We start from the raw sequence: 27,635 nt of genomic DNA on the forward strand, positions 1-27,635 counted from the left end.
AGCGAATGGTTCGCTGTAGCGAACGGTGTAGCGAATAAACCTGGGAGCTGAATTGATTTATTCGCTGTAGCGAACTTTCCTTCGCTGTAGCGAATCGGGGCTTCGCTGGAGTTCGCTGTAGCGAACTAGTCTGGTACAAAATTGATAATTTTCCCTATTGAGTGCAGTTTCGTTCCGAATTGGGAACCGAAAGCCTCTTGTGTTGGATTGAGAATTATCATGGAATTGTTCGAGTAAATATGTGTTTCTATGATGATTAAATGCATGATTACACTATGGCTATGACATTGATATGCATGTTGGATGAGTTATAAATCACATGTAATGTTATGTATGGTTATGCATTGTTTTCCGTTTGTTCCGGTTGAACATTCGGATGTGATTGCCTGTGCGATGGCTGATACTGTGCTGTGTGATATTGATGATGTGTGTATGCTTGAATCGGAGTAAAGCTTAAGCTACTAGGTGGTAAGGCCTGTTTATGGACTTAGTTCCATCATTACCGTTGCGATGTGCTTGTGAGGGCCTACGGGGCGTATCCCACTCGACGTTAACTCATCTGCGTTCTCGGTATGTTTTGCACACCTGAGCTACCATTGCGATATGCTTGTGAGGGCCTGCGGGGCGTATCCCACTCGATGTTAACATATCAGCGTGCTTGGTATGGTGGAGAAGTAATGCCACGTAGGTAATATTACTTCCGATTCACCTCTAGTGATGCCACGTAGGCAAGATCACTAGGCTTTCGCCCGGTGGGCTCGTATTGTCAAGATGGCGTATTTGCACTCGATGTTAACTCATCTGCGTATGGACAGTGATGGGGTCGGACGCCATTTAGGCAATGTCACGGCTGTAACTCATCTCGGATGATTTCCATTTAGGAGGAGTATCCGATTAGTCTTGCGATGTGCTTGTGCAAGTCTCTTGATGCGATGTACGGGTGTAACCCACCGAGGGTGTGGTTTGGCAGCCTAGGTAGACAGGCAGATTCTACTCCTGGATTCCTCGTACATGGGTACGGGTCTGCATACTTGTTTGTGATGGCGTTGAGCCTGTTGTTGTTGTGCCTCATTGGATAGTTATGGGACTTCCAGTGGTGGCGTTACCCTTGTTGTACTTGTACCTGGCCGTGAGGAAAAACCCGGATTCTCGGTGAATCCGTTTGATTGCATGCACCTTGTAGAACCGAGCGAACCCGTAAGATAGGGGAACTCACTGAGATTTAGTAATCTCACCCCAATCATCTTATTATTTTTCAGGAGCAGGTTTGAAGTAGACGGATTGTTTGATGGATTGCTTTGAAGACTGTGGACAAGCTAATGGCAGGAAGACCTCGTTAGACGTTATCTTTCCGCTGTGTATTGTTGAAGACAAGTCGATCGTATATATCTTAGTTGGAAGCTTGAATTGTATATGATTTTTTTTCTTGTCTCTACCGCTTATGTATGTTTCTTGTACCATTTATAGCATCACTACATATTATTCTAGACATATATGTATGGGGTGTTACAGTTGGTATCAGAGCAGGTCGATCCTTGTCCCTGCCATGAGACATCAATAGCAATTCTTTTCTCCCTCACATGTGTGTGTTGCTAGCTCGACTTTGCTATCTTAGTATTCATTCGTTGAGCCTGGCCAGCTCACTGATTGTATATGCGATAGATAAGATCGTGGTAGAGCCACTACGAGGATGCGTAAGATCCGAAACGACTCGATCTGAAGTAGTAGAAGCCTTTTGAGTAGAAGGGATGCTGAGATTGTCCGCTATAAGAGGAGTTTGGTCGAGAAATCATGGACAACCCAACTGTCGTGGTAAGGTTTGAAACAATTGGAAGTTCCAAGATTCTGATTGGACGGGGTGAACTTTCTCTAGATCCTTGTAGTAGTGGAGGTAATTCTGCGAGAGGTCCCATGGTAGTTAAGGAAATTGTTTCTTGATCATGGTGTCAGTAGCATACATGGATGGAGAAACGGTTGAATGGAAGACTTATGGGAGTTTGGACAGAGATATTGGATCTTTAGTCAATCTGGCTTGGGAAGTATTTGAATAGATAAGATGCTACACTCTGACTCGTTCTGGTGTACCCCAAGTAGTAGATAGTTACCTAGTGAAGGACTGATCGAACAAGTGGAAGTGGTGACCTCCAATTGGGAAAACTCCTAGACGTCTATTCTGATGGAAGGAACTACTGCATCTGCACGCTCATTTTGAAATGCGTGAGTCCTAGAACTACGCTAGGCGGCAGTTGATTGAGCGGATATGCAGAGTGCAGAAATTCATGTTCCACACTAGTCGTGATTCATCTAATCCCGAGTGAAGCCGTAGAACTACGCTAGGTGTTGGGTACTTAGGTGGATTGAAATAGTGGTTATCTGCAACGTCGGCGGGCTGACCGCAGTAAGTGATTGTCGTTGTAGCCATGATTTTCTGATATGGTGGATGTTATCCTTGGGAATTCTCTCGTGTGTGTCCTGTGTGACTGAGTACACCCCTGGCATATGAAATGAACCGAATTCTTATCAAGTCAGATCTAGCTTGTTGCGTTTAGAGGAAGTTGACAGTGGACGTGTGACACTCTTAGGTTTGAGAATCCTAAGGAGTGTGACTAGAAGGACTTGAGGAGCAATTACCCTAGTGGGAGACCTGTCTAGTTATCATCAGTCGTGGTGATAGGATACGAGTGGAGATCGTTATACGCTACTGGGTAAGTTACTTGAATGCATGGCCTCGGAGTAGGACCACCATGTTAGTACTATCAGATAGGTATGACGCCACAGTATCACTGTCATACACGAGATGTGTGAGTCAACTTTTCCGACAGATATGAGACAGGGTTAATTTGAAACTTGAGGTAGGATCCTGATTTGGTACTCGTGAGACACGAACCCAAATTTCTCATAAGGTAGGTTGAATAAGAATCCATGTGTCACACTCGATAATTCAGGATTATGCGAGCGAATGACAATGAGATGGATTAGATTCTAATGCTACGCTTATGAGGAGACCCTGGATGGTCGTGGTCACGTGAGAAATTTAGGTTTCTTAATCTTTCAGATTGGTGAACCCTTGTGTGAGTAGTATCCGGGACAGCACAATGTGAGACTAATCTCTAACCTTGGTGAACAGTGTGGAAGCGGATAAAGCGTATTTTGGATTATCTCAATGTGGGATATACCTAGAGGACTATTGGTAGATCCTCGATAACGTGGACAATGCCGAACTTGGATAAGTAGAGGCACATCGGTTTTGGGAGCGCCGCGGAATTTCAAAGGGAGATGTCTGAGGCACGGAGTATGATCTCTTATTTTGTGACTAAACCTTTGCAGTTAGACATGTTGCATTGGGATAACGCAACTCAAGAAGTAAGCTTTGTGTCAGCTTCCGAGACGAAGAGGCATTAGACGACTACATGATTGAAGCGAGACTGAGAAGAGGTTATTACATAAGTCAAGTCGCGAGAGTTATTAGAAGTATTGTCACACCAACGGTATGGAGTTGTATGGTTGGGGAGAGTTATCGTGGGAGCTGCAAGATGTGGAAGTCGGTAAGATAAGGCAAACTTGTAATCAGAGAGAGTTTTTGGCTTTGGAAGTTCTTGAACCAAAGCATGTGGACCAAGTTGTGTTCAAGTAGACCTAATCCAGAATAATGGAAGATTTGGTGACTTGATCTTTTGAGGATCACTCAACCTCAGGGAGTAGTGGGCGAAGAGTGTGTTTAAGGTTCTAGGAAGTGTTATATTCGGATGAATGCCCAGAAGGAACTGTTACTATTAAAGATTAAGTATGGTGTAGGGATGGAACTAAGTGAACCATGAATAAAAGGGGATTCGGAGGCTTCCAAGGAGTGGGTAACTGGTAGATATCAGAGTAGCGCAACGGATAGGAAGAATCAGACAAGTATGTAGTGGGTATGGATGGACTACTTGAAAGATTTCTTGTTGGAATAGAGATATCTTCCTAAGAAAACTCGTTGGAGCAATGTTTCGGTTGTTTCTATCTCTCATTGATCCACCATAATCTTGAGAGGTATTGTTGACGGACCGGCTTAGAGGAGGCTTCATGATTGATGTGTGATCAGATGTTCCCTTGGTCGACGATCGGACTTGTGAGTATCGTGGCCATTGGAACGATGAAGTTAAGTGAAGGATTTTACTTGACGAAGACTCATCGAGGATATGTCTTGTGCACTTATGAGCGTGCGCGAGAACTTGGGCGATGGTTGTAGGACCGCTGTTAGGATTCAACCGTTGTCAATGGAAATGTAAGGGAAATTGTCGGATATTAAGGTTGTAGTTCCGGAATTCTACTCCCTTGTGGTTTGCAGTGGCAATGATGTGGTCTAAGACTGAATGAAGGATCTGTTTGGAAGTGAATCTGGGATATCGTCATTGAAGGAAAGTTGTAATAAGATTTCTTGGAATGGCAGTGTTTTTGGGAGCCTATGGCAAAAGTGGAGATTCTGGGGCTTATATTAGTAAGGATGAGTTTAGCAGATACGTGGTATGATGAATATCCAACTAGGCATGGATTGCCATCAGTTCCAAGGCTACAGACTCAGTATGATGTGTAGAGGTTGGAGACCTCAGAAGAGATGTGTTATGAAAGATCGGAGGTTTTCAATCGGGGACGGTAGAGCACAAGTCTATTAGTAGTGGATTGTGTTTCCTTAGATGGAACAAGTTTCAAACAGAGTTGTAAGGTTTATCCAAAGGAGAAGATGTGAAGGTGTTTGTTGACATGGTGATCGGAAGGAATTCGAGGGCGAATTCTATTTAAGGGGGGGAGAATGTAATACCCCGATTTGCCGACACTAGTAATTATCATTTAATTGGATAATTGGAAATTAGAATGCACGTCTGGTCCTATTCCGTATCAATGTAAGAATTTTCTTATAAGAAGAGCTAGTGGATTTAGTTAGAAAGGAACCATGTGGCATATTGGTAAATATGGCTTAGTTAAAGGGCAAATTGGTCGAAAGAAAAAGTATATCATTATAAGGGTTTGTTTGGCTGAAAGGATCAGAATTGGAAAAGGAAATGAGAAGCTTAGAAGCATGGGAGAGAAGAGGAAGACTCATGTTCATCATCTTCATCCTCCATTTTCGCAACTATGGTACAGCCTTCACTAATCAGGTAATAACTATCCGCTCGTAACTCCGATCGAGCTGATTCTGGTCCCATTGGAAAGCTTACGAATTTCTCTACAATTTGCATATATGGATCGCCTCCTGCATGTTCTTGATCATGGAGAAAAACATGTTTGAACATGGAGCATTATTGCTGGAAGTGGATAAGGGTGTGTTACGGATTTGGTGATGATGGAAGAGGAGCTATGGCTATGATGGGAACTCTGATGCAGCAAACTTGCCTTTCTAATCTCCATTTAAGTCAGGTGAGTTCCATTAGATAGAACTTGGGTAGGAATGGAGATTAATTACATGTTGAATGGGTTAGTGAGATCATGCCTGAATGTGTCAGTGTTTGGATGATTGTTGTTGCATGCTTGATCAATTAGTACAAAATGTGTTCTTTAGACGTTCTTGCATGTCCTGGTATGTTGGTACAAGTTAGGGTTTGATTTGGGATGGATTGGGATGCAAAGAATGGATGTTAGAACTCAAAATTCGTGTTCTGCACTGTCAGGTTCGCTACAGCGAACTCTGTGTTCGCTGCAGCGAATGTCTGCAGACTGCACTTTTGTGTTTCACTTAAACGGCCATATCTTGAGTTCTACAACTCGAAACGGAGCGCCGTCAGAAGCGTTGGAAAGGTCTTCCAGTTTTCTATATGGAATTTCCTAGATAACATGCTTTTGATGCAGATAAAAATTATGGCATAGGATTAGGTGTTGCATAATATTGGAATAAGCACTTTTAGCCTTAAGTTTATGTCAATGAGGTGTTATCCTTGGGTTGAACTTAGACTAGGATGTTACCCTAACCATTAGGTTGTTTAATGTTATCCTAAATGAGTGTATGTATGTTTACTATAGCTTATTATTTCGATCACCAATGGCTGCATGTAGAAATTTGGGGCTTGGGGACCCCAAATGCGTTTCTGCATTTTGCTGATTTTGCAGAGTTCGCTGCAGCAAACTTTCATTCGCTGTAGCGAATGGTTCGCTGTAGCAAACGGTGTAGCGAATAAACCTGGGAGCTGAATTGATTTATTCGCTGTAGCGAACTTTCCTTCGCTGTAGCGAATCGGGGCTTCGCTGGAGTTCGCTGTAGCGAACTAGTCTGGTACAAAATTGATAATTTTCCCTATTGAGTGCAGTTTCGTTCCGAATTGGGAACCGAAAGCCTCTTGTGTTGGATTGAGAATTATCATGGAATTGTTCGAGTAAATATGTGTTTCTATGATGATTAAATGCATGATTACACTATGGCTATGACATTGATACGCGTGTTGGATGAGTTATAAATCACATGTAATGTTATGTATGGTTATGCATTGTTTTCCGTTTGTTCCGGTTGAACATTCGGATGTGATTGCCTGTGCGATGGCTGATACTGTGCTGTGTGATATTGATGATGTGTGTATGCTTGAATCGGAGTAAAGCTTAAGCTGCTAGGTGGTAAGGCCTGTTTATGGACTTAGTTCCATCATTACCGTTGCGATGTGCTTGTGAGGGCCTACGGGGCGTATCCCACTCGACGTTAACTCATATGCGTTCTCGGTATGTTTTGCACACCTGAGCTACCATTGCGATATGCTTGTGAGGGCCTGCGGGGCGTATCCCACTCGATGTTAACATATCAGCGTGCTTGGTATGGTGGAGAAGTAATGCCACGTAGGTAATATTACTTTCGATTCACCTCTAGTGATGCCACGTAGGCAAGATCACTAGGCTTTCGCCCGGTGGGCTCGTATTGTCAAGATGGCGTATTTGCACTCGATGTTAACTCATCTGCGTATGGACAGTGATGGGGTCGGACGCCATTTAGGCAATGTCACGGCTGTAACTCATCTCGGATGATTTCCATTTAGGAGGAGTATCCGATTAGTCTTGCGATGTGCTTGTGCAAGTCTCTTGATGCGATGTACGGGTGTAACCCACCGAGGGTGTGGTTTGGCAGCCTAGGTAGACAGGCAGATTCTACTCCTGGATTCCTCGTACATGGGTACGGGTCTGCATACTTGTTTGTGATGGCGTTGAGCCTGTTGTTGTGCCTCATTGGATAGTTATGGGACTTCCAGTGGTGGCGTTACCCTTGTTGTACTTGTACCTGGCCGTGAGGAAAAACCCGGATTCTCGGTGAATCCGTTTGATTGCATGCACCTTGTAGAACCGAGCGAACCCGTAAGATAGGGGAACTCACTGAGATTTAGTAATCTCACCCCAATCATCTTATTATTTTTCAGGAGCAGGTTTGAAGTAGACGGATTGTTTGATGGATTGCTTTGAAGACTGTGGACAAGCTAATGGCAGGAAGACCTCGTTAGACGTTATCTTTCCGCTGTGTATTGTTGAAGACAAGTCGATCGTATATATCTTAGTTGGAAGCTTGAATTGTATATGATTTTTTTTTCTTGTCTCTACCGCTTATATATGTTTCTTGTACCATTTATAGCATCACTACATATTATTCTAGACATATATGTATGGGGTGTTACATTAAAATACTTAGAATAAATTAATCAAAGACTTCCCTTGTAAGACAATTTTTTATAAGATTAAATACATATTTAAAAATTAAAAATCACATTTGTACTTAATTTCATAAAAATGATTAAAATTTTCCATCAGAAGTTACCATTGTATTTTTACTACTACTTTTATTGTTCTAATAAATGGTTTACGTTAATGTTTGTTATGAAAAATTGAAAAAGAAAAGAATGCAAAGAATGTAAGATAAAACTTAAAATGAAAAGAAAATAAGTAATGTCAATAATCCTTCGTATGGAAAATTGAAGAAAACAAAAAGAAAGAAGTTTAAGAGTGTATGTTAATGCTTCATTTGAAAAATTGAACGCAAAAAGAATTAAACTTAAACGGTTTAACTTTAAGTATTTCGGCCCTTTAAATTTTCTTATTCATTAAATAAATTAATTTATACATTTTTTTCTTTTACTAACAAACCACATAAAAATTACTTATTCAATTTTATAGGAGTAAACTTATTTATTGCTATTAGTAAAAAAGAGCAAATGAACATAACATATAAATCAATATATTTTGGCAATTAAAATTGTTTAAAAATAATAAAACTATAATTTTTTATGGTAATTTGATTATAATGAAACATCAATTTCTCAAATACACTATTATTGACATGATTAATGGTATCCCATATGGTTTGGCTTCTTGCCATCTTCATCTGCTGCATCTTCAACCTTCCGTTTTCATAGACTAAAAAGCAATAATTCTCTAAAGGTATCCTAGACAAAAAATAATTTTAAGTGAATTTTGTATTGATTTTTATTTTAAATACAGGAAAAAATAAACATAACTACAAACATGTATAATAATGCAGACAAATTCAACAGTATTACTAAAATCATTGTCATATTGTTTCTGTAAATAAAATTCAGAAAATTATATATCATTACAAAATAATATCCACCCAAATACAATTGAGACATATAAATTATAATCCAACATAAATTATAATATTATAATTAACGCGACTCATTGTCTTTTTGTGGTTGGTAGTGTTGTTATGTTGTAATACATGTTTTGGAGTTGTTGTTTGTTTTTAGCACTTCTTGTGTTCTTATTAATGTAATTTATTTTGGCTTCTTAAAAAGAAATTCATCCTAAAATTATAAGTAATAGTATTATAATGAGCGTGACTCCAACATTTACTTAGCAAAACGATTTACAAATATTTTATACTATATTACGTTTTGCTTGACCATTACCAACTTTGAGAATGTAAACTAGTCAAAATTAAACTTATTAGAAAAAATGAAAAAGATGTACTACTATTTTAGTATTTTGTAGGAGTAAAAGTAAAAAAGTGTATGGTTCTTTTGGTATTCTCATTCTTGTGTAGAAAATTTCATAAGTCAGTATTCTTGCTAGACCACTTTGTCATTATCCTCTCCATTCTCTGAATCATATCTGACCACGCAGCAATAGTCATCCGTCTAGCTCATCTGCAGACACCTAGTGGCCCCCCTACAACTTCTTTCTTTCTTTCTTGGTATTGAAGAAGAAAACAACAATTCAAAATTCAATTTTCATGTGGACACGTTACTCAAATTCAAATAGAAGTAATACTACTAGTAGATTGTCAAAAAGTGAACTTGTTTTATTTAAAGGATCAACAAAACAAAAGCCAAAAACCAGTACATTACTCTTATTGGTAAAATTTTCAAATTAGACTTTTCTCTGCACTGCTTGCCATTTTTGTGCAATCAACCATGTTCTTCATCTTATTTTTGTTAAAGTCTTATCATTATCTCATTTCGCTTTGCAACACTACATTTTGGCTTCTTCAAATCATTTTCTTTCTTTCACCTCGGTTCCATGGATTTCATCCCAATCATTTAAATTGAGCACATCAGAGGGAAGTGAGGAATCAAGGACAAACTTGCCACAGATGATTTCAATGAGGACAACTCCAAAGGAATAAATATCCGATTTAACTGTAAGTTGTCTTTTCTGAAAATATTCCGGATCGAGATATCCTAAAATATACTTAATATCAGTGGTGACATGAGTTTGATCCTGATTGGGGCCAATTCGGGAGATTCCAAAATCTCCAACCTTAGCATTGAAATTACTGTATAACAAAATGTTGCAAGATTTAACGTCGCTTTGAATGAGAGGTGTCCCATATGCGGAATGTAGATAATGCAATCCTTTGGCAGTTCCAATACAAATATTGAGCCTCTTTTTCCAAGATAAAGATGAATGAGAAGGTCCATAAAGACTCTTGAGAGTGCCGTTTTCAACAGGAGGAGTGGAAGTGGCTGGTCGAGGTTGGAGATTTTGGAATCTCCAGAATCAGCCCCAATTAGGATGAAAGTCATGTCTCCAATAATATTAAAGGTACCTTAGGATACCTCGATCCGGAATATTTTTAGAAATGACAACTTACGGTCAAATCGGATATTTATTCCTTTGGAGTTGTCGTCATTGAAGTCATCTATGGCAAGTTTGTCCTTGATTCCTCACTTCCCTCTATGTGCTCAATTTAAAGGATTGGGCTATTAAATCTACTGAGAGTGTGTTGCTGATCGCGGTGTTGAAAGACCATCGAGGAAGGATGTGGTGTGGGATTTGGAGGAGGCTCTTCGACTCCAAGAAGCTGTGTTTCCTGGTTCGCCGCCAATAGAGAGTCCCGACAGGATTGTGACGGCAATAGAGAGTCCTCTTTAAGATGCAACACCTTCATCTTACGCTTCTGCAGCTGGGGATTTGACTGATTGGGGGCCTTCTCAAATGTTTTCCCAGCTGGTTGGTATGTGAAGATTTTTTTTCTTTTTCATGATATTATCTATTCTGATATTATATTGATATTATATGTTTATTTGCACAATTTTGCAGTAGTTTTTACTTGGTTGAATGTGAAACACTTCAAATGATTGGATTATAATGTCTTGCTTTTTAAATTGTTTGAGATTTTTTCTTCTACCAATTTTGGTCTGTGCTATTTGCATTACATGATGCTGCCTTTAAATTTCACCAATTGTTTCTCTTGTTGTAGTTATTAGCTTTCTTTGCTCATCTGTAAAATTTGCTACCACTTCTTCTAGTGCTGCTTGTTTATTGTTGAAATAATATATAGTATTGTCTTTTCAACTTGCAGGTCAGGGAAGTGGCAGTGAAAGTGGCGGTGGAAGTGCAGGTCAGGGAAGGAGAAGTGGCCATGGACGTGGTGGTGATGCTGGACGTGGGGCAGCTTATTAGTTAGAAGAGGATTGCTAAATATTTGGCTGAGTTACATTTAAAAGTATTTTATTTTAATGTTTCTATTTTCAAATTTGTGTTTCCTTGTTTAAGACATTCTGCCATCTTTTGATAAGCACTTAATGTGCTATTTTGTAAACTGTTATGTAAGGCCAACTATATTAGCTTTATTTAATTCAAAGACCTGTTTAAATATCACTTAACGTGATATTTCCTTGTTTAAATATCATGGTATTCAAATACCTATTTACCTTTGTTATGATCAAGGTTTATTTGTAATGTTAGTGTAAATTCTAAACTGTTATGCATAAGGTTTATTTAATTCAATCTATTTTTTTTTAACAATTAGTTACTTATAATCAATATATATTTAAAAGAAAATGTGTTTTAAAATTAAAACCATCAAAATTGGAAAGTGGTTTGAACCTAAAACTAGTTTAGAACCGGTTCTAAGTTGTAACAAACACAATAAAGTTGAACATTAAATTATTATAAAGTGACTCAAAAATACTTTAAAATACTTAGAATAAATTAATCAAAGACTTCCCTTGTAAGACAATTTTTTATAAGATTAAATACATATTTAAAAATTAAAAATCACATTTGTACTTAATTTCATAAAAATGATTAAAATTTTCTATCAGAAGTTACTATTGTATTTTTACCACTACTTTTATTGTTCTAATAAATGGTTTACGTTAATGTTTGTTATAAAAAATTGAAAAAGAAAAGAATGCAAAGAATGTAAGATAAAACTTAAAATGAAAAGAAAATAAGTAATGTCAATAATCCTTCGTATGGAAAATTGAAGAAAACAAAAAGAAAGAAGTTTAAGAGTGTATGTTAATGCTTCATTTGAAAAATTGAAAGCAAAAAGAACTAAACTTAAACGTTTTAACTTTAAGTATTTCGGCCCTTTAAATTTTCTTATTCATTAAATAAATTAATTTATACATTTTTTTCTTTTACTAACAAACCACATAAAAATTACTTATTCAATTTTATAGGAGTAAACTTATTTATTGCTATTAGTAAAAAAGAGCAAATGAACATAACATATAAATCAATATATTTTGGCAATTAAAATTGTGTAAAAATAATAAAACTATAATTTTTTATGGTAATTTGATTATAATGAAACATCAATTTCTCAAATACACTATTATTGACATGATTAATGGTATCCCATATGGTTTGGCTTCTTGCCATCTTCATCTGCTGCATCTTCAACCTTCCGTTTTCATAGACTAAAAAGCAATAATTCTCTAAAGGTATCCTAGACAAAAAATAATTTTAAGTGAATTTTGTATTGATTTTTATTTTAAATACAGGAAAAAATAAACATAACTACAAACACGTATAATAATGCAGACAAATTCAACAGTATTACTAAAATCATTGTCATATTATTTCTGTAAATAAAATTCAGAAAATTATATTTCATTACAAAATAATATCCACCCAAATACAATTGAGACATATAAATTATAATCCAACATAAATTATAATATTATAATTAACGCGATTCATTGTCTTTTTGTGGTTGGTAGTGTTGTTATGTTGTAATACATGTTTTGGAGTTGGTGTTTGTTTTTAGCACTTCTTGTGTTCTTATTAATGTAATTTATTTTGGCTTCTTAAAAAGAAATTCATCCTAAAATTATAAGTAATAGTATTATAATGAGCGTGACTCCAACATTTACTTAGCAAAACGATTTACAAATATTTTATACTATATTACGTTTTGCTTGACCATTACCAACTTTGAGAATGTAAACTAGTCAAAATTAAACTTATTAGAAAAAATGAAAAAGATGTACTACTATTTTAGTATTTTGTAGGAGTAAAAGTAAAAAGTGTATGGTTCTTTTGGTATTCTCATTCTTGTGTAGAAAATTTCATAAGTCAGTATTCTTGCTAGACCACTTTGTCATTATCCTCTCCATTCTCTGAATCATATCTGACCACGCAGCAATAGTCATCCGTCTAGCTCATCTGCAGACACCTAGTGGCCCCCTACAACTTCTTTCTTTCTTTCTTGGTATTGAAGAAGAAAACAACAATTCAAAATTCAATTTTCATGTGGACACGTTACTCAAATTCAAATAGAAGTAATACTACTAGTAGATTGTCAAAAAGTGAACTTGTTTTATTTAAAGGATCAACAAAACAAAAGCCAAAAACCAGTACATTACTCTTATTGGTAAAAATTTCAAATTAGACTTTTCTCTGCACTACTTGCCATTTTTGTGCAATCAACCATGTTCTTCATCTTATTTTTGTTAAAGTCTTATCATTATCTCATTTCGCTTTGCAACACTACATTTTGGCTTCTTCAAATCATTTTCTTTCTTTCACCTCGGTTCCATGGATTTCATCCCAATCATTTAAATTGAGCACATCAGAGGGAAGTGAGGAATCAAGGACAAACTTGCCACAGATGATTTCAATGAGGACAACTCCAAAGGAATAAATATCCTATTTAACTGTAAGTTGTCTTTTCTGAAAATATTCCGGATCGAGATATCCTAAAATACACTTAATATCAATGGTGACATGAGTTTGATCCTGATTGGGGCCAATTCTGGAGATTCCAAAATCTCCAACCTTAGCATTGAAATTACTGTATAACAAAATGTTGCAAGATTTAACGTCGCGTTGAATGAGAGGTGTCCCATATGCGGAATGTAGATAATGCAATCCTTTGGCAGTTCCAATACAAATATTGAGCCTCTTTTTCCAAGATAAAGATGAATGAGAAGGTCCATAAAGACTCTTGAGAGTGCCGTTTTCAACAGGAGGAGTGGAAGTGGCTGGTTGAGGTTGGAGATTTTGGAATCTCCAGAATCAGCCCCAATTAGGATGAAAGTCATGTCTCCACTAATATTAAAGGTACCTTAGGATAGCTCGATCCGGAATATTTTTAGAAATGACAACTTACGGTCAAATCGGATATTTATTCCTTTGGAGTTGTCGTCATTGAAGTCATCTATGGCAAGTTTGTCCTTGATTCCTCACTTCCCTCTATGTGCCCAATTTAAAGGATTGGGCTATTAAATCTACTGAGAGTGTGTTGCTGATCGCGGTGCTGAAAGACCATCGAGGAAGGATGTGGTGTGGGATTTGGAGGAGGCTCTTCGACTCCAAGAAGCTGTGTTTCCTGGTTCGCCGCCAATAGAGAGTCCCGACATGATTGTGACGGCAATAGAGAGTCCTCTTTAAGATGCAACACCTTCATCTTACGCTTCTGCAGCTGGGGATTTGACTGATTGGGGGCCTTCTCAAATGTTTTCCCAGCTGGTTGGTATGTGAAGATTTTTTGTTTCTTTTTCATGATATTATCTATTCTGATATTATATTGATATTATATGTTTATTTGCACAATTTTGCAGTAGTTTTTACTTGGTTGAATGTGAAACACTTCAAATGATTGGATTATAATGTCTTGCTTTTTAAATTGTTTGAGATTTTTTCTTCTACCAATTTTGGTCTGTGCTATTTGCATTACATGATGCTGCCTTTAAATTTCACCAATTGTTTCTCTTGTTGTAGTTATTAGCTTTCTTTGCTCATCTGTAAAATTTGCTACCACTTCTTCTAGTGCTGCTTGTTTATTGTTGAAATAATATATAGTATTGTCTTTTCAACTTGCAGGTCAGGGAAGTGGCAGTGAAAGTGGCGGTGGAAGTGCAGGTCACGGAAGGAGAAGTGGCCATGGACGTGGTGGTGATGCTGGACGTGGGGCAGCTTATTAGTTAGAAGAGGATTACTAAATATTTGGCTGAGTTACATTTAAAAGTATTTTATTTTAATGTTTCTATTTTCAAATTTGTGTTTCCTTGTTTAAGACATTCTGCCATCTTTTGATAAGCACTTAATGTGCTATTTTGTAAACTGTTATGTAAGGCCAACTATATTAGCTTTATTTAATTCAAAGACCTATTTAAATATCACTTAACGTGATATTTCCTTGTTTAAATATCATGGTATTCAAATACCTATTTACCTTTGTTATGATCAAGGTTTATTTGTAATGTTAGTGTAAATTCTAAACTGTTATGCATAAGGTTTATTTAATTCAATCTATTTTTTTTTAACAATTAGTTACTTATAATCAATATATATTTAAAAGAAAATGTGTTTTAAAATTAAAGCCATCAAAATTGGAAAGTGGTTTGAACCTAAAACTAGTTTAGAACCGGTTCTAAGTTGTAACAAACACAACAAAGTTGAACATTAAATTATTATAAAGTGACCCAAAAATACTTTAAAATACTTAGAATAAATTAATCAAAGACTTCCCTTGTAAGACAATTTTTTATAAGATTAAATTCATATTTAAAAATTAAAAATCACATTTGTACTTAATTTCATAAAAATGATTAAAATTTTCTATCAGAAGTTACTATTGTATTTTTACTACTACTTTTATTGTTCTAATAAATGGTTTACGTTAATGTTTGTTATAAAAAATTGAAAAAGAAAAGAATGCAAAGAATGTAAGATAAAACTTAAAATGAAAAGAAAATAAGTAATGTCAATAATCCTTCGTATGGAAAATTGAAGAAAACAAAAAGAAAGAAGTTTAAGAGTGTATGTTAATGCTTCATTTGAAAAATTGAAAGCAAAAAGAACTAAACTTAAACGTTTTAACTTTAAGTATTTCGGCCCTTTAAATTTTCTTATTCATTAAATAAATTAATTTATACATTTTCTTCTTTTACTAACAAACCACATAAAAATTACTTATTCAATTTTATAGGAGTAAACTTATTTATTGCTATTAGTAAAAAAGAGCAAATGAACATAACATATAAATCAATATATTTTGGCAATTAAAATTGTTTAAAAATAATAAAACTATAATTTTTTATGGTAATTTGATTATAATGAAACATCAATTTCTCAAATACACTATTATTGACATGATTAATGGTATCCCATATGGTTTGGCTTCTTGCCATCTTCATCTGCTGCATCTTCAACCTTCCGTTTTCATAGACTAAAAAGCAATAATTCTCTAAAGGTATCCTAGACAAAAAATAATTTTAAGTGAATTTTGTATTGATTTTTATTTTAAATATAGGAAAAAATAAACATAACTACAAACACGTATAATAATGCAGACAAATTCAACAGTATTACTAAAATCATTGTCATATTGTTTCTGTAAATAAAATTCAGAAAATTATATATCATTACAAAATAATATCCACCCAAATACAATTGAGACATAAAAATTATAATCCAACATAAATTATAATATTATAATTAACGCGACTCATTGTCTTTTTGTGGTTGGTAGTGTTGTTATGTTGTAATACATGTTTTGGAGTTGGTGTTTGTTTTTAGCACTTCTTGTGTTCTTATTAATGTAATTTATTTTGGCTTCTTAAAAAGAAATTCATCCTAAAATTATAAGTAATAGTATTATAATGAGCGTGTCTCCAACATTTACTTAGCAAAACGATTTACAAATATTTTATACTATATTACGTTTTGCTTGACCATTACCAACTTTGAGAATGTAAACTAGTCAAAATTAAACTTATTAGAAAAAATGAAAAAGATGTACTACTATTTTAGTATTTTGTAGGAGTAAAAGTAAAAAGTGTATGGTTCTTTTGGTATTCTCATTCTTGTGTAGAAAATTTCATAAGTCAGTATTCTTGCTAGACCACTTTGTCATTATCCTCTCCATTCTCTGAATCATATCTGACCACGCAGCAATAGTCATCCGTCTAGCTCATCTGCAGACACCTAGTGGCCCCCCTACAACTTCTTTCTTTCTTTCTTGGTATTGAAGAAGAAAACAACAATTCAAAATTCAATTTTCATGTGGACACGTTACTCAAATTCAAATAGAAGTAATACTACTAGTAGATTGTCAAAAAGTGAACTTGTTTTATTTAAAGGATCAACAAAACAAAAGCCAAAAACCAGTACATTACTCTTATTGGTAAAATTTTCAAATTAGACTTTTCTCTGCACTACTTGCCATTTTTGTGCAATCAACCATGTTCTTCATCTTATTTTTGTTAAAGTCTTATCATTATCTCATTTCGCTTTGCAACACTACATTTTGGCTTCTTCAAATCATTTTCTTTCTTTCACCTCGGTTCCATGGATTTCATCCCAATCATTTAAATTGAGCACATCAGAGGGAAGTGAGGAATCAAGGACAAACTTGCCACAGATGATTTCAATGAGGACAACTCCAAAGGAATAAATATCCGCTGTAAGTTGTCTTTTATGAAAATATTCCGGATCGAGATATCCTAAAATACACTTAATATCAATGGTGACATGAGTTTGATCCTGATTGGGGCCAATTCTGGAGATTCCAAAATCTCCAACCTTAGCATTGAAATTACTGTATAACAAAATGTTGCAAGATTTAACGTCGCGTTGAATGAGAGGTGTCCCATATGCGGAATGTAGATAATGCAATCCTTTGGCAGTTCCAATACAAATATTGAGCCTCTTTTTCCAAGATAAAGATGAATGAGAAAGTCCATAAAGACTCTTGAGAGTGTCGTTTTCAACAGGAGGAGTGGAAGTGGCTGGTCGAGGTTGGAGATTTTGGAATCTCCAGAATCAGCCCCAATTAGGATGAAAGTCATGTTTCCACTAATATTAAAGGTACCTTAGGATACCTCGATCCGGAATATTTTTAGAAATGACAACTTACGGTCAAATCGGATATTTATTCCTTTGGAGTTGTCGTCATTGAAGTCATCTATGGCAAGTTTGTCCTCTATTCCTCACTTCCCTCTATGTGCTCAATTTAAAGGATTGGGCTATTAAATCTACTGAGAGTGTGTTGCTCATCGCGGTGCTGAAAGACCATCGATGAAGGATGTGGTGTGGGATTTGGAGGAGGCTATTCGACTCTAAGAAGCTGTATTTCCTGGGTCTCCGCCAATAGAGAGTCCCGACAGGATTGTGCCAGCAATAGAGAGTCCTCTTTAAGATGCAACACCTTCATCTTACGATTCTGCAGCTGGGGATTTAACTAATTGGGGGCCTTCTCAAATGTTTTCTCAGCTGGTTGGTGTGTGAAGTTTTTTTTTCTTCATCATGATATTATCTATTCTGATATTATATTGATATTAGGGTTAATAGTAGTTCACCCCCCTGTAATGTTAGCGAATTTTGCTTTTCCCCCCTCCCTACCTTTTGGCAACGGTTTTTTCAAAAAAACCGTTGCCAAAACCTGCCTTTGGCAACGGTGGGGGTAAACCGAAACACGCTCATATTACAGGGGGGTAAACTACTATTAACCCTTGATATTATATGTTTATTTGCACAATTTTGCAGTAGTTTTTACTTGGTTGAATGTGAAACACTTCAAATGATTGGATTATAATGTCTTGCTTTTTAAATTGTTTGAGATTTTTTCTTCTACCAATTTTGGTCTGTGCTATTTGCATTACATGATGCTGCCTTTAAATTTCACCAATTGTTTCTCTTGTTGTAGTTATTAGCTTTCTTTGCTCATTTGTAAAATTTGCTACCACTTCTTCTAGTGCTGCTTGTTTATTGTTGAAATAATGTATAGTATTGTCTTTTCAACTTACAGGTCAGGGAAGTGGCAGTGAAAGTGGCGGTGGAAGTGCAGGTCATGAAAGGAGAAGTGGCCATGGACGTGGTGCTGATGCTGGACGTGGGGCAGCTTATTAGTTAGAAGAGGATTACTAAATATATGGTTGAGTTACATTTAAAAGTATTTTATTTTAATGTTTGTATTTTCAAATTTGTGTTTCCTTGTTTAAGACATTAGCTGATAATATATTATCCGTCATCTTTTGATAAGCACTTAATGTGCTATTTTGTAAACTGTTATGTAAGGCCAGCTCTATTAGCTTCTAAGTTTAAATATCATGGTATTCAAAGACCTATTTACCTTTGTTATGATCAAGGTTTATTTGTAATGTTAGTGCAACACAAGGTTTACTTAATTCAATCTATTTTTTTAACAATTAATTACTTATAATTAATATATATTTAAAAGAAAATATGTTTTAAAATTAAAACCATCAAAATTGGAAAGTGGTTTGAACCTAAAACTAGTTTAGAGGGTAGGGCTATGGAAAATAGGAAGAATTGGAGGAAAAGAATTAAAAAAAAATTGGGTAGAAATGTTTTGGAGGGTTTGATTTTATTCTTAACACCAAAAACCCCATAAAATTAGGAACTCAAAAATTGTATTAAATGAGGGTTTTGGAGGGATTACATAAATTTTTCAAATATCTTTTAGGTTGTTATATTATTTTAAAAATTAAAAATTTTGTAATGATAATGACTCTTTTATCATTTTAAACAAAATCATTTTTTCAAAAAATGTCAAATATTTTTCTATATTTTCTTAAAATTTCGTTTTCGGAAGTCTTCTCCACTCCTCCCCTCCAAATTCCCAAACATAGCCTAAAGAAGTACTAATAATCATGAAAAAATTGAGAAAAATATAAGAATTTCATCTTTGAAATTTACAAAACTAACATGTTCTAATTGAGCTCACAGTTGATGAAATAAAACACACAGGTTGAACAAAGTGTATCATTAATTTTTATTAGTTGAAAGATGAAAGTTTATATCTACACATTTTTTATATGCTAGAATAAGAGTACTACATTACAGAACTCAAGCCAGACGCATGCAAGTATATTTATTACATTACATTGGAAATGCAACTGGACATTTTTTTGTAACACAGAAAATCCTATGCAACACTGCACAAAACCTGCAACATAATAAACTCTACAATGACCAGTCCCACACTCTTCACATTTATGAGTAAAGATATTTACATTATGATCTCTTCATGCATGTCTTAGAATCTCACAACCATACAAACACATAAAATTACTCCATAAATGCATCAGAATATGACACTCCATTTGAAAACATATCTACTTTGTCGCTGCAACAACTGCAGACCCTTCCACCTGATAATTCATAGTTCCAATGTAAACAAAATAAGTATAACATAAGATTTGAATGTAACAAAGTTCATTTATTTAAACTCATTTACCTTGAAGGTTGCACCCCAAAATTCTTCCTCTTTAGCAGGTATAGCGGTAATCTTATTCTTTGGATTCTCGTAGCATCTTAGTCCTCCAACCGCGGTCGAGTAGAAACATCCTATACAATTTACAATACATAGTGAGGGATGCATTCGAGAAAATGATACAGAATCAAGACAATAATATAATTGTAATTGCGAATACTTTTTTTTTAAGTAGAAACTAAAATTAAACTAACCTTGAGGGAAAGAAGCAAGTGATTTTCCACAAGCACCTTTAAGCAAATCAGCATCATCAGCAAATGCTACATATCCATCAGCAGTTATTCCCCAATACAGAGGAACCTTTCCAGATTGGTCCTATAAAAAATAATACTCTTAAGTAAAAATTAACAAAATGCCATCAATTAATAACATATTACTATATAGATCATGGTAACTTACAGAAGCAACAAAGAGGGTGGAAGTGGATTTGTCATAAACTATGAAGGCAAAACTACCACTAAGATGACCAACAACATGATTCGCAGGGTATGGTGCTCGGTCGCGTAAAGCTTTGTAAGCTTCGATCATAAGAACGACTTCATTCGCTGATTTCGCAAGTCCATATTGCTGTCTCAAGCTTCCTAGATTGTCTAGAGCTCCTTCAAACAAGCAGAATATATCATCCTTCACTGCAAATGATCTGCCATACATAATAATAAAATCAGTAACAAACTTAGAATCATTGCAACAATCTAAGCTAACATGTCACATGTTATCTACTTGTCTTTGTCTCCAAAAATATATTTTAAACATATAATTTTGTTTATACTTTATTTTGCATCACATCAACTATTATATTTAAATGCAGTGTGACACAATCTTTTCCTATTGTTTATGACTTTATGTGGTTTTATATTTCATTTTCATGGTCCCAACAACCTACTCCACATTATCCTTATCCTTATTTCATTCTCATTGGACCATAAAAGCAAAAGAATCCAAAGAAAAGAGAAACTCATGAGTAAAAATGAAAGTGAGAAAGTCAATATCTTGAAATGGACATAGCATGTAGACCCAAAGTGGTGAATAATTGCAAATGAACACTCCATTTGAAGTGACCTCCCATCAAATATTGGTCAAACAAAACAAATGAAAAAGGGTGGTTTATCTCTTTTTTTTTTGGTTTAAATAATAAAATTTTATAATATTATATTTAATTTTCCATCTCTTCCTAATAGTACAGCTCAAGATTGTTAATATTTATATATAATATCCTAAGAAATTATTATAAAAGAAAAAAGAAATGTGAACATAAAATTAGTGCATTAACGTCTCGTTAAGTCAGCACAGTAAATAACTGCGTATGAATATTAAATACAAAGGCGGGTTTGAATTGGCGATATTTTAATTGTACATACTTAAAAGGGTTACTTCACAGGAAAAAATCAAAGTGCATTAACAGGTGTGGAAGTCCCTTTCATTTATTTGTGGTCTTTGAACTATTCAAACAGTTCCCTATTATAAAAGGGGTGGGTCAAGTTTGAATACACACCATAGCTTTTTTTGCTTTAATTTTCGATTGAAAATAAAATATTCGGATTGTATTTGTTGATAATAGGGACCATAGATCAATAATTCAATCTGATATTCACAAATTGAGATGTAAAGTGATGTTATGGAAGGACAAAGACATCTCGACCCAGCCAGCAATTATAGGATATTTTCGATCAATTGGTTTTTTCTCTTCTAACTTAATTAATTTCTTGAGTGAGACAAATATCTTTATGAATTTCAATTTTTTATGACTCATCTTTACGAATTTCATAAACAAAATACAAAAATATGTTGATATGAAACTAATATTTTAATAGACACTTCAAATTTCATAAATTAATTGTTGATATTTTGTATTTTCTGCGTTTTTTATTATAAGTTTAATTATCAAATTTACTTATGTTAAAAAATATAATTATTTATAAAAAAATAAAAGTTATTTTGCAAAATAATCATTCATTCAATCATTCATTCATAATAGGCCGACGAAAAAAGGGATTTAAGCTTAATATCCGTCAGACAATTCTTTCAGAAATAAATAAGATTTAGACTTATTTTTAAACTTATTTAGCTAAGTAGATAAATATAAAAAGACTTTTAGACCTATGCGATACAAAAAGAATTTTAGACCAACAAAGTCATTAAACAGATATAAAAAAATATTTTTGTATTATTATTATTATGTTAAATTCTATATTTTTTACTAATTAATAAATTTTTTAATTTTATCAATAAATATGTTTATTATGCTACATTAATTTTTATTTATTTAAATATATTATTATAAACTAGAATTGAAATACAATATTATTTATGAGGATATTTTTTGAAATTTTATATTAAATATTAAGATGAAATTTAATATTATTGATTTATTAGTTTGCCAATCTATATAAACATAAACCATACTACTTTTTTTATGAGCAAAATTTATTCAAAGCAATACAAGAAGGGGGTACTTCAACTTATGGGTTAAGGCAGTCAATATCACAGTAGAGAGACTGGAGTTACGATCTAACTTATATAAATTAAGGATAGATTAGACTTTTTTTTAAATAAAAATAATTTAAAAAAATTTTCAAGTCTATTTAATTAAAAATGTTAGACTTTAGACCATAAAAAAACCTTTTAAATCTATCAAATCGATCTATTTAAATAAATATGATCTATTTAAATAAGTATGAATAATTTTTTATTATCATTATGTTATCTTTTATAATTTAAATTAAAATAAATAAATAAATTTGATTATCTTAAAAAACTTCTGAAAATAAGATAAAAACACCTTATAAACGTAAATAAGTATCAAACAAATTTTTAGTGTTATTAATCTTTTAATTTATTAGTCTATCTAAACATTATTTAAATTATTTATTTATAATTGTATAAAATAAATAAATTTTTATGTAAGCTATCAAACTTTGAAAAAAACTTAAGCCTAAAAAATAAACCTATAAATTAATAGGCTATCATAGTATCATATTCCTTTTATCTCATAATAATCATCCCATTTAATTATTTGACGCGTTTATTTCTAATAGCATAATGGTCACAATTCATCCTCTTAACAATACTTTCCTACCACAAAAAAAAAACAATACATACAATAAATTATGAAAGAGAAATGTGAATATATAAATGATGAAAGAGAAATGTGAATATATACTTTACTAAGGTAATGCTAACATAGTACATGTTAAGAAACATAAAAATAAAAAAATTATGTCGGAAAAAACAATGAAAAAATAAATTAATAAATTATATATTTTACTAAATCATATTAGTATTGATCTATTTCAGGTATCATAAATAGAAACTAAGTAGTAATATTGATGTTTACCTTTGATAAATTTCAATCATACATTCATATTCATCTATTAATTTTAGTAAGAAAAAAATATTCATCTATTAATTATATAAATAATTCACTTTAATTCCCCTCTTTAATTAGAGGTTTTAAATTTGAATTGCAGTCCAGCTCAGATATATATATATCAAAAATAATATTATCTTCGATCTTATTTATAAGAAAAATATTTTTTTAAAGATAAATTAAATAACTAATATTGGACAACATATAAACTAAATATATTAGTTATTCAATAAATATAAAAAATAAATTTTTTCTTATTTTATAAGACCAAAGAGAATAATAATAATCTACTATATTTATTAAAGTATTTGGAGGGAGTATATTCTTTAATACATAAATTATTTTGTAAGAGTATTTGGTTTGGAATACAATTTATTTTATTAGTTAATTCGATTTATCATATATTTGTATTATATCATGAATTTGCAATCCCTATCTACCTACCCACTTATCGTGTCAATCACGAAGAACAACAGCAACAGTGATCAAATGGAACACCAACCATATAAACACCAAAATTGATACTATTATCACAAACAATTTTCATATAAATAATTTAATTGTTGATGTCTTTTCCACTCTATTTTCTTTTGGTACCTTCAATAGACAATCAATCAATTAATTGTTGACTTCATTCTTTAATTTTCATTTTATTTTTCTTCCTAATTTCCTTTTTTTTACTAATCTTAATTTTTTATTTTTTTTTCTTAATTTTTTTGTCTTGAGTTCAGTGATGAAAAAGCTCAGGAATAGAAACTCCTTCGATTCTTTTTGAGTGAAGTGAACGATAACAACGATGACTGTAACATGATTAAACGACGTCGTTTATATGTTCAAATTTTATACCTGGGTTGCCACGGTGACTCTTCATGGTGTGTATAAGCCAGCTGCACATCATCCCCAACCTGCAGCGACACCGCCGACGCCTTCCTCTCCACAAACCTCTTCAGAAGCAAACTCGCCGTCGTCTTTGGCGACGGTGTTCGGCTACCGGCTGCCACCAGCTCTTCCGGAGGAGACACGACGGAGCTACTGAAGATCCCCAACATTTTTTTAAATAAAACAAAAATAATTTGTCCCCTTTCTATTGGTTTATTACACCGCTTGTGATGGGATGGGAAATAATTATAGAAGGCGCGTTACGTTATATAGAGTTAAAAGAAGAGGGTACTTTGGTCATTTAATGAGCTAATTAAAATATTGTTGTATCTATAATTCCGTCACTAATTAACTAATTGTGATTAATTAAACTAAATAGTGTAGTATTATTGTTGTGTGGTATGGGACTGGGACCAAGAAGATAAACGATTACGATGATGTTATTTTCATGGCACGGGAAGAATCAGGATCAGATACCTTTTTGTCTTTTTATCTATTAGGAGGCTACATGCATGATATATAAATATCATCATCACCGTTGGTTTTGCAGGATACAAAGTGTGGATTCTTTCAAGTTGGAATCTATCCTTTTTTGTCTTTTTCTATTTTTATTTTCTTTTAGTGAAATGTTTTTCTTGTTGTCATCATTTTAGTATATGTAGTATATAATTGATAATTGATTGCTACTACTATTATACAAATGTTTAGGAGTGGTTTGAATAATTGATTGAAAAAATATAGTTTGTATCGGGTAGCAAATTTTATAATAAGCTTTATATAGAATTTGATTTGAGTTTTAAAAAATTGATTTTAGAAGAAAACAATTTAAAATTATTTCAATTCATACTAGATTTTAATCAAATTCAAGTCTGGCAATATTTATAAATATTGACAAACACATAAGTATTGACACATACATAAATTGAATCTTTCAATGCTAAAGCATTAAGGGGTGGAGATCTCTGGGTGATTCGATATATATAACTCTTCTCATATATAATCAAGTTAACTCATAAATTTAATGAGGTGAATTATATATAGTTCATGTTCAGCTTATTTAGTTAACGAACTTAATTTTTTTGTTCATATTTAACTCATTTGATTCATGAACATAGTTCAACGATTTATTTGTCAAATTGAATTTCAAACTATATTCGAGTTGGTTCAATACATTGTCAGCCCTAACCATGATATTAATCATTCTTTTTTCTTCCTAGAGAAACATAGTAAATAGAAGGTTGGTAATAAGGAAGAACGTTGATTTATGTATTGATAATTGGTTAGGATGTAAAATTTGGTTTGAATACAAAATTAAATATTTACACCTAGTATTATCGGTGGAGATTCAATTCATGCAAACTGTTAAGATTAGTTCAATTATATCCAAGACATCAATTAAAACATTCCTTATGGCTTATCAATTTTGTCTCCTCAAATTGTTAAAGATATTTTGAAGATTAACTTGACATTTGACAATATTACTGCTCATAAACTCATTTAGACATGATCTACAAAAGGTAATCTATCTTTTAAAGATGCTTGTAATTGTATAAAGAGGGGTCACATTGAGTCTTCTTGTTTAACATGAAAAATTATATAAGTTAATTGATGTTTTCTTAGTCATAATTGGATTAATTGCAACAGGAATAGAGCTTCAAGAGGAAACCCTAGAATATCAACTTGTTGGCATATTTAGGGATAATTTAGAAACATTCCCGAGAGCTTTCTAAGCTAAGCTTGGAGTTGGCACCTCCTTCCAAGTTAAATTGCATGGAATCATGCTTGCTATCGAATATGCTAACATGGAGAATTGGAGAAATTTTTGGCTTGAAGCTGACTCGATGTTTGTCACTCGTGAATTTTCTAATTTGAATATTGTCCTTGGGTCTCTTTTAATTTATTGGAAGAATATTTTACACACTGTGTAATATCTCCATGGAAATTAGGAGGAGATTAGTAACTAATTAATCTAAGTTTCTAAGCCAAACATGTAGATTATTAGCGTTAATCTCATTAATGGCATGGTGGTAATTTCACTTAAGAGGTTAGGGCAAAGGGGTCTTATCCCATAGATGATATATGTTTCATGTTGTGAGGATATCTCACAATTCATTCTTGTGCAAATCATAAAATTGAGAGAGATTGGAGATAGGAAAGGGCGAGTAAAGACACAGAAGAATTGGCTTGATCATTCATGAAGGGAATTATCTTGCATGTTAGTGTTTGTGAATTCTTGGAGGAAAATCAAGGTTGAATTGAGTGAATCATTCAGAGATCGTCTTCATCATTTAACTTTCATGTTTCTCAATATTATTAATATTAGTATTATTAATCCAATTTATAAAATTAGAGAGAATCAAATAATTTTCTAAATATGACACTGTACTTCAATTCTCTTTTTCAGTTCTTGTAATTTTCTCAAATTTTAATTTTAGTTTCACAATTCATTTTTAAACCCTAAAAATAACAAACAACATGTTTTCTTTCTTCTTTAGAGAATTAAAACCATGTTTAACTTTTAATTGTTATATATAGGTTAACCTTTTTATTTAAAATGGATAGCAACTCTAATTCATACTATAAGTCACATGATCATGGCAATAAGAGCATGAACCAAAATTCAAGTAGTACCGAGAGTTGAAAAGTCATTTCAAAGCCACTTCTCCCCGAAGACTTGATTTTTTATATCCTTAATTTTGTTTCTATAAATGGCTCGTTTAACTCTACAAGGCATGTTTTCAAAACATGGAGTAATTAGCTTTAAAAAATTAACGTCGTGCACGTTCTATACCCTAAATCCTAAACCCAAATAGCTTTAAAAAATTAATATCGTGCACGTTCTATACATGGTTTTTACGTTGATAGTTCCATTATATGGATTAAAACAACCAAAATTTGATGTACATTATTTTCATATGAAAAACATGTTTTATTAATAAAATAAAGATTGTATTATATGATCCACTATATAATATCTCATGTCCTCTTAAGCGTTATGTTCCTTGTTAGTTGGAATAGATTTAGCTCCTATATGCTCCATTTGTTGTCAATTTGGACAAATTGAGCTCCTATGTGCTCTATTTGTTTTCACTTGCAAAAATAGATTAATTAATGAACTCGTTTGAGTTTAATTCTTACTCAATTAGCTTGATCTTTATTAATTGGTAAAAGAAACGACATTTTGGTAACATTGTTAAATGGTAAATTGTTACTAGGGGCCAAATCTCATTTAAGATATATACATTTTGTTGGTAAGAGAAAAGGAAGAAAAAAAGAAGGAAAAAAAAAGAAGAGAAAAAGAGAAGAAAAGAGAATGAAGAGGAGAAAGAGAGAAAGTTCATGGAATAAGAAGAGTTTGGAGCAAGGAAGATTTTCACCTCATCTCATCTCTATTCATCATCATCTTCCTCTCATAAGGTAGATTCCTAAATAGATTTGGCCTTGGGAGATTTTGCA

At 33.3% G+C, this 27,635-nt stretch overlaps 2 protein-coding genes across 2 annotated transcripts; one reads left to right on the top strand and one right to left on the bottom strand.

Moving 5' to 3' along the window:
• The first annotated feature begins 5,268 nt into the window (after window positions 1-5,268).
• LOC131598053 (glycine-rich cell wall structural protein 2-like) lies at window positions 5,269-18,546 on the top strand. Its single transcript, XM_058870698.1, has 5 exons — window positions 5,269-5,394; window positions 5,537-5,645; window positions 10,763-10,846; window positions 14,518-14,601; window positions 18,446-18,546. The coding sequence occupies exons 1-5, from the start codon at window positions 5,269-5,271 to the stop codon at window positions 18,544-18,546; spliced, it is 504 nt and encodes a 167-aa protein (XP_058726681.1).
• An 862-nt stretch (window positions 18,547-19,408) lies between these two features.
• On the bottom strand, window positions 19,409-24,424 carry LOC131595465 (stem-specific protein TSJT1-like). The gene is made up of 5 exons (XM_058867815.1): window positions 24,147-24,424; window positions 20,333-20,573; window positions 20,128-20,248; window positions 19,898-20,007; window positions 19,409-19,811 (listed from the first exon to the last, which is right to left on the bottom strand). The coding sequence occupies exons 1-5, from the start codon at window positions 24,347-24,349 to the stop codon at window positions 19,776-19,778; spliced, it is 711 nt and encodes a 236-aa protein (XP_058723798.1). The 5' UTR covers window positions 24,350-24,424; the 3' UTR covers window positions 19,409-19,775.
• Window positions 24,425-27,635: the final 3,211 nt, after the last annotated feature.

The sequence above is a fragment of the Vicia villosa genome, linkage group LG4, assembly GCF_029867415.1.
Source record: "Vicia villosa cultivar HV-30 ecotype Madison, WI linkage group LG4, Vvil1.0, whole genome shotgun sequence".
In the NCBI taxonomy this organism is placed as follows: Eukaryota; Viridiplantae; Streptophyta; class Magnoliopsida; order Fabales; family Fabaceae; genus Vicia; species Vicia villosa.

Bases quoted from the DNA above. Each gene is read 5' to 3' on its own strand.
- LOC131595465 (XM_058867815.1), bottom strand. From the start codon at position 24,349: ATGTTGGGGATCTTCAGTAGCTCCGTCGTGTCTCCTCCGGAAGAGCTG. The intron at 20,574-24,146 runs GTATAAAATTTG...TATGTATGGCAG, and splicing joins GAGTCACCGTGGCAACCCAG to ATCATTTGCAGTGAAGGATG. The intron at 20,249-20,332 runs GTAAGTTACCAT...TATTTTTTATAG, and splicing joins CCACCCTCTTTGTTGCTTCT to GACCAATCTGGAAAGGTTCC.
- LOC131598053 (XM_058870698.1), top strand. From the start codon at position 5,269: ATGGAGCATTATTGCTGGAAGTGGATAAGGGTGTGTTACGGATTTGGT. The intron at 10,847-14,517 runs GTGGGGCAGCTT...TTCAACTTGCAG, and splicing joins ACGTGGTGGTGATGCTGGAC to GTCAGGGAAGTGGCAGTGAA. The intron at 14,602-18,445 runs GTGGGGCAGCTT...TTCAACTTACAG, and splicing joins ACGTGGTGGTGATGCTGGAC to GTCAGGGAAGTGGCAGTGAA.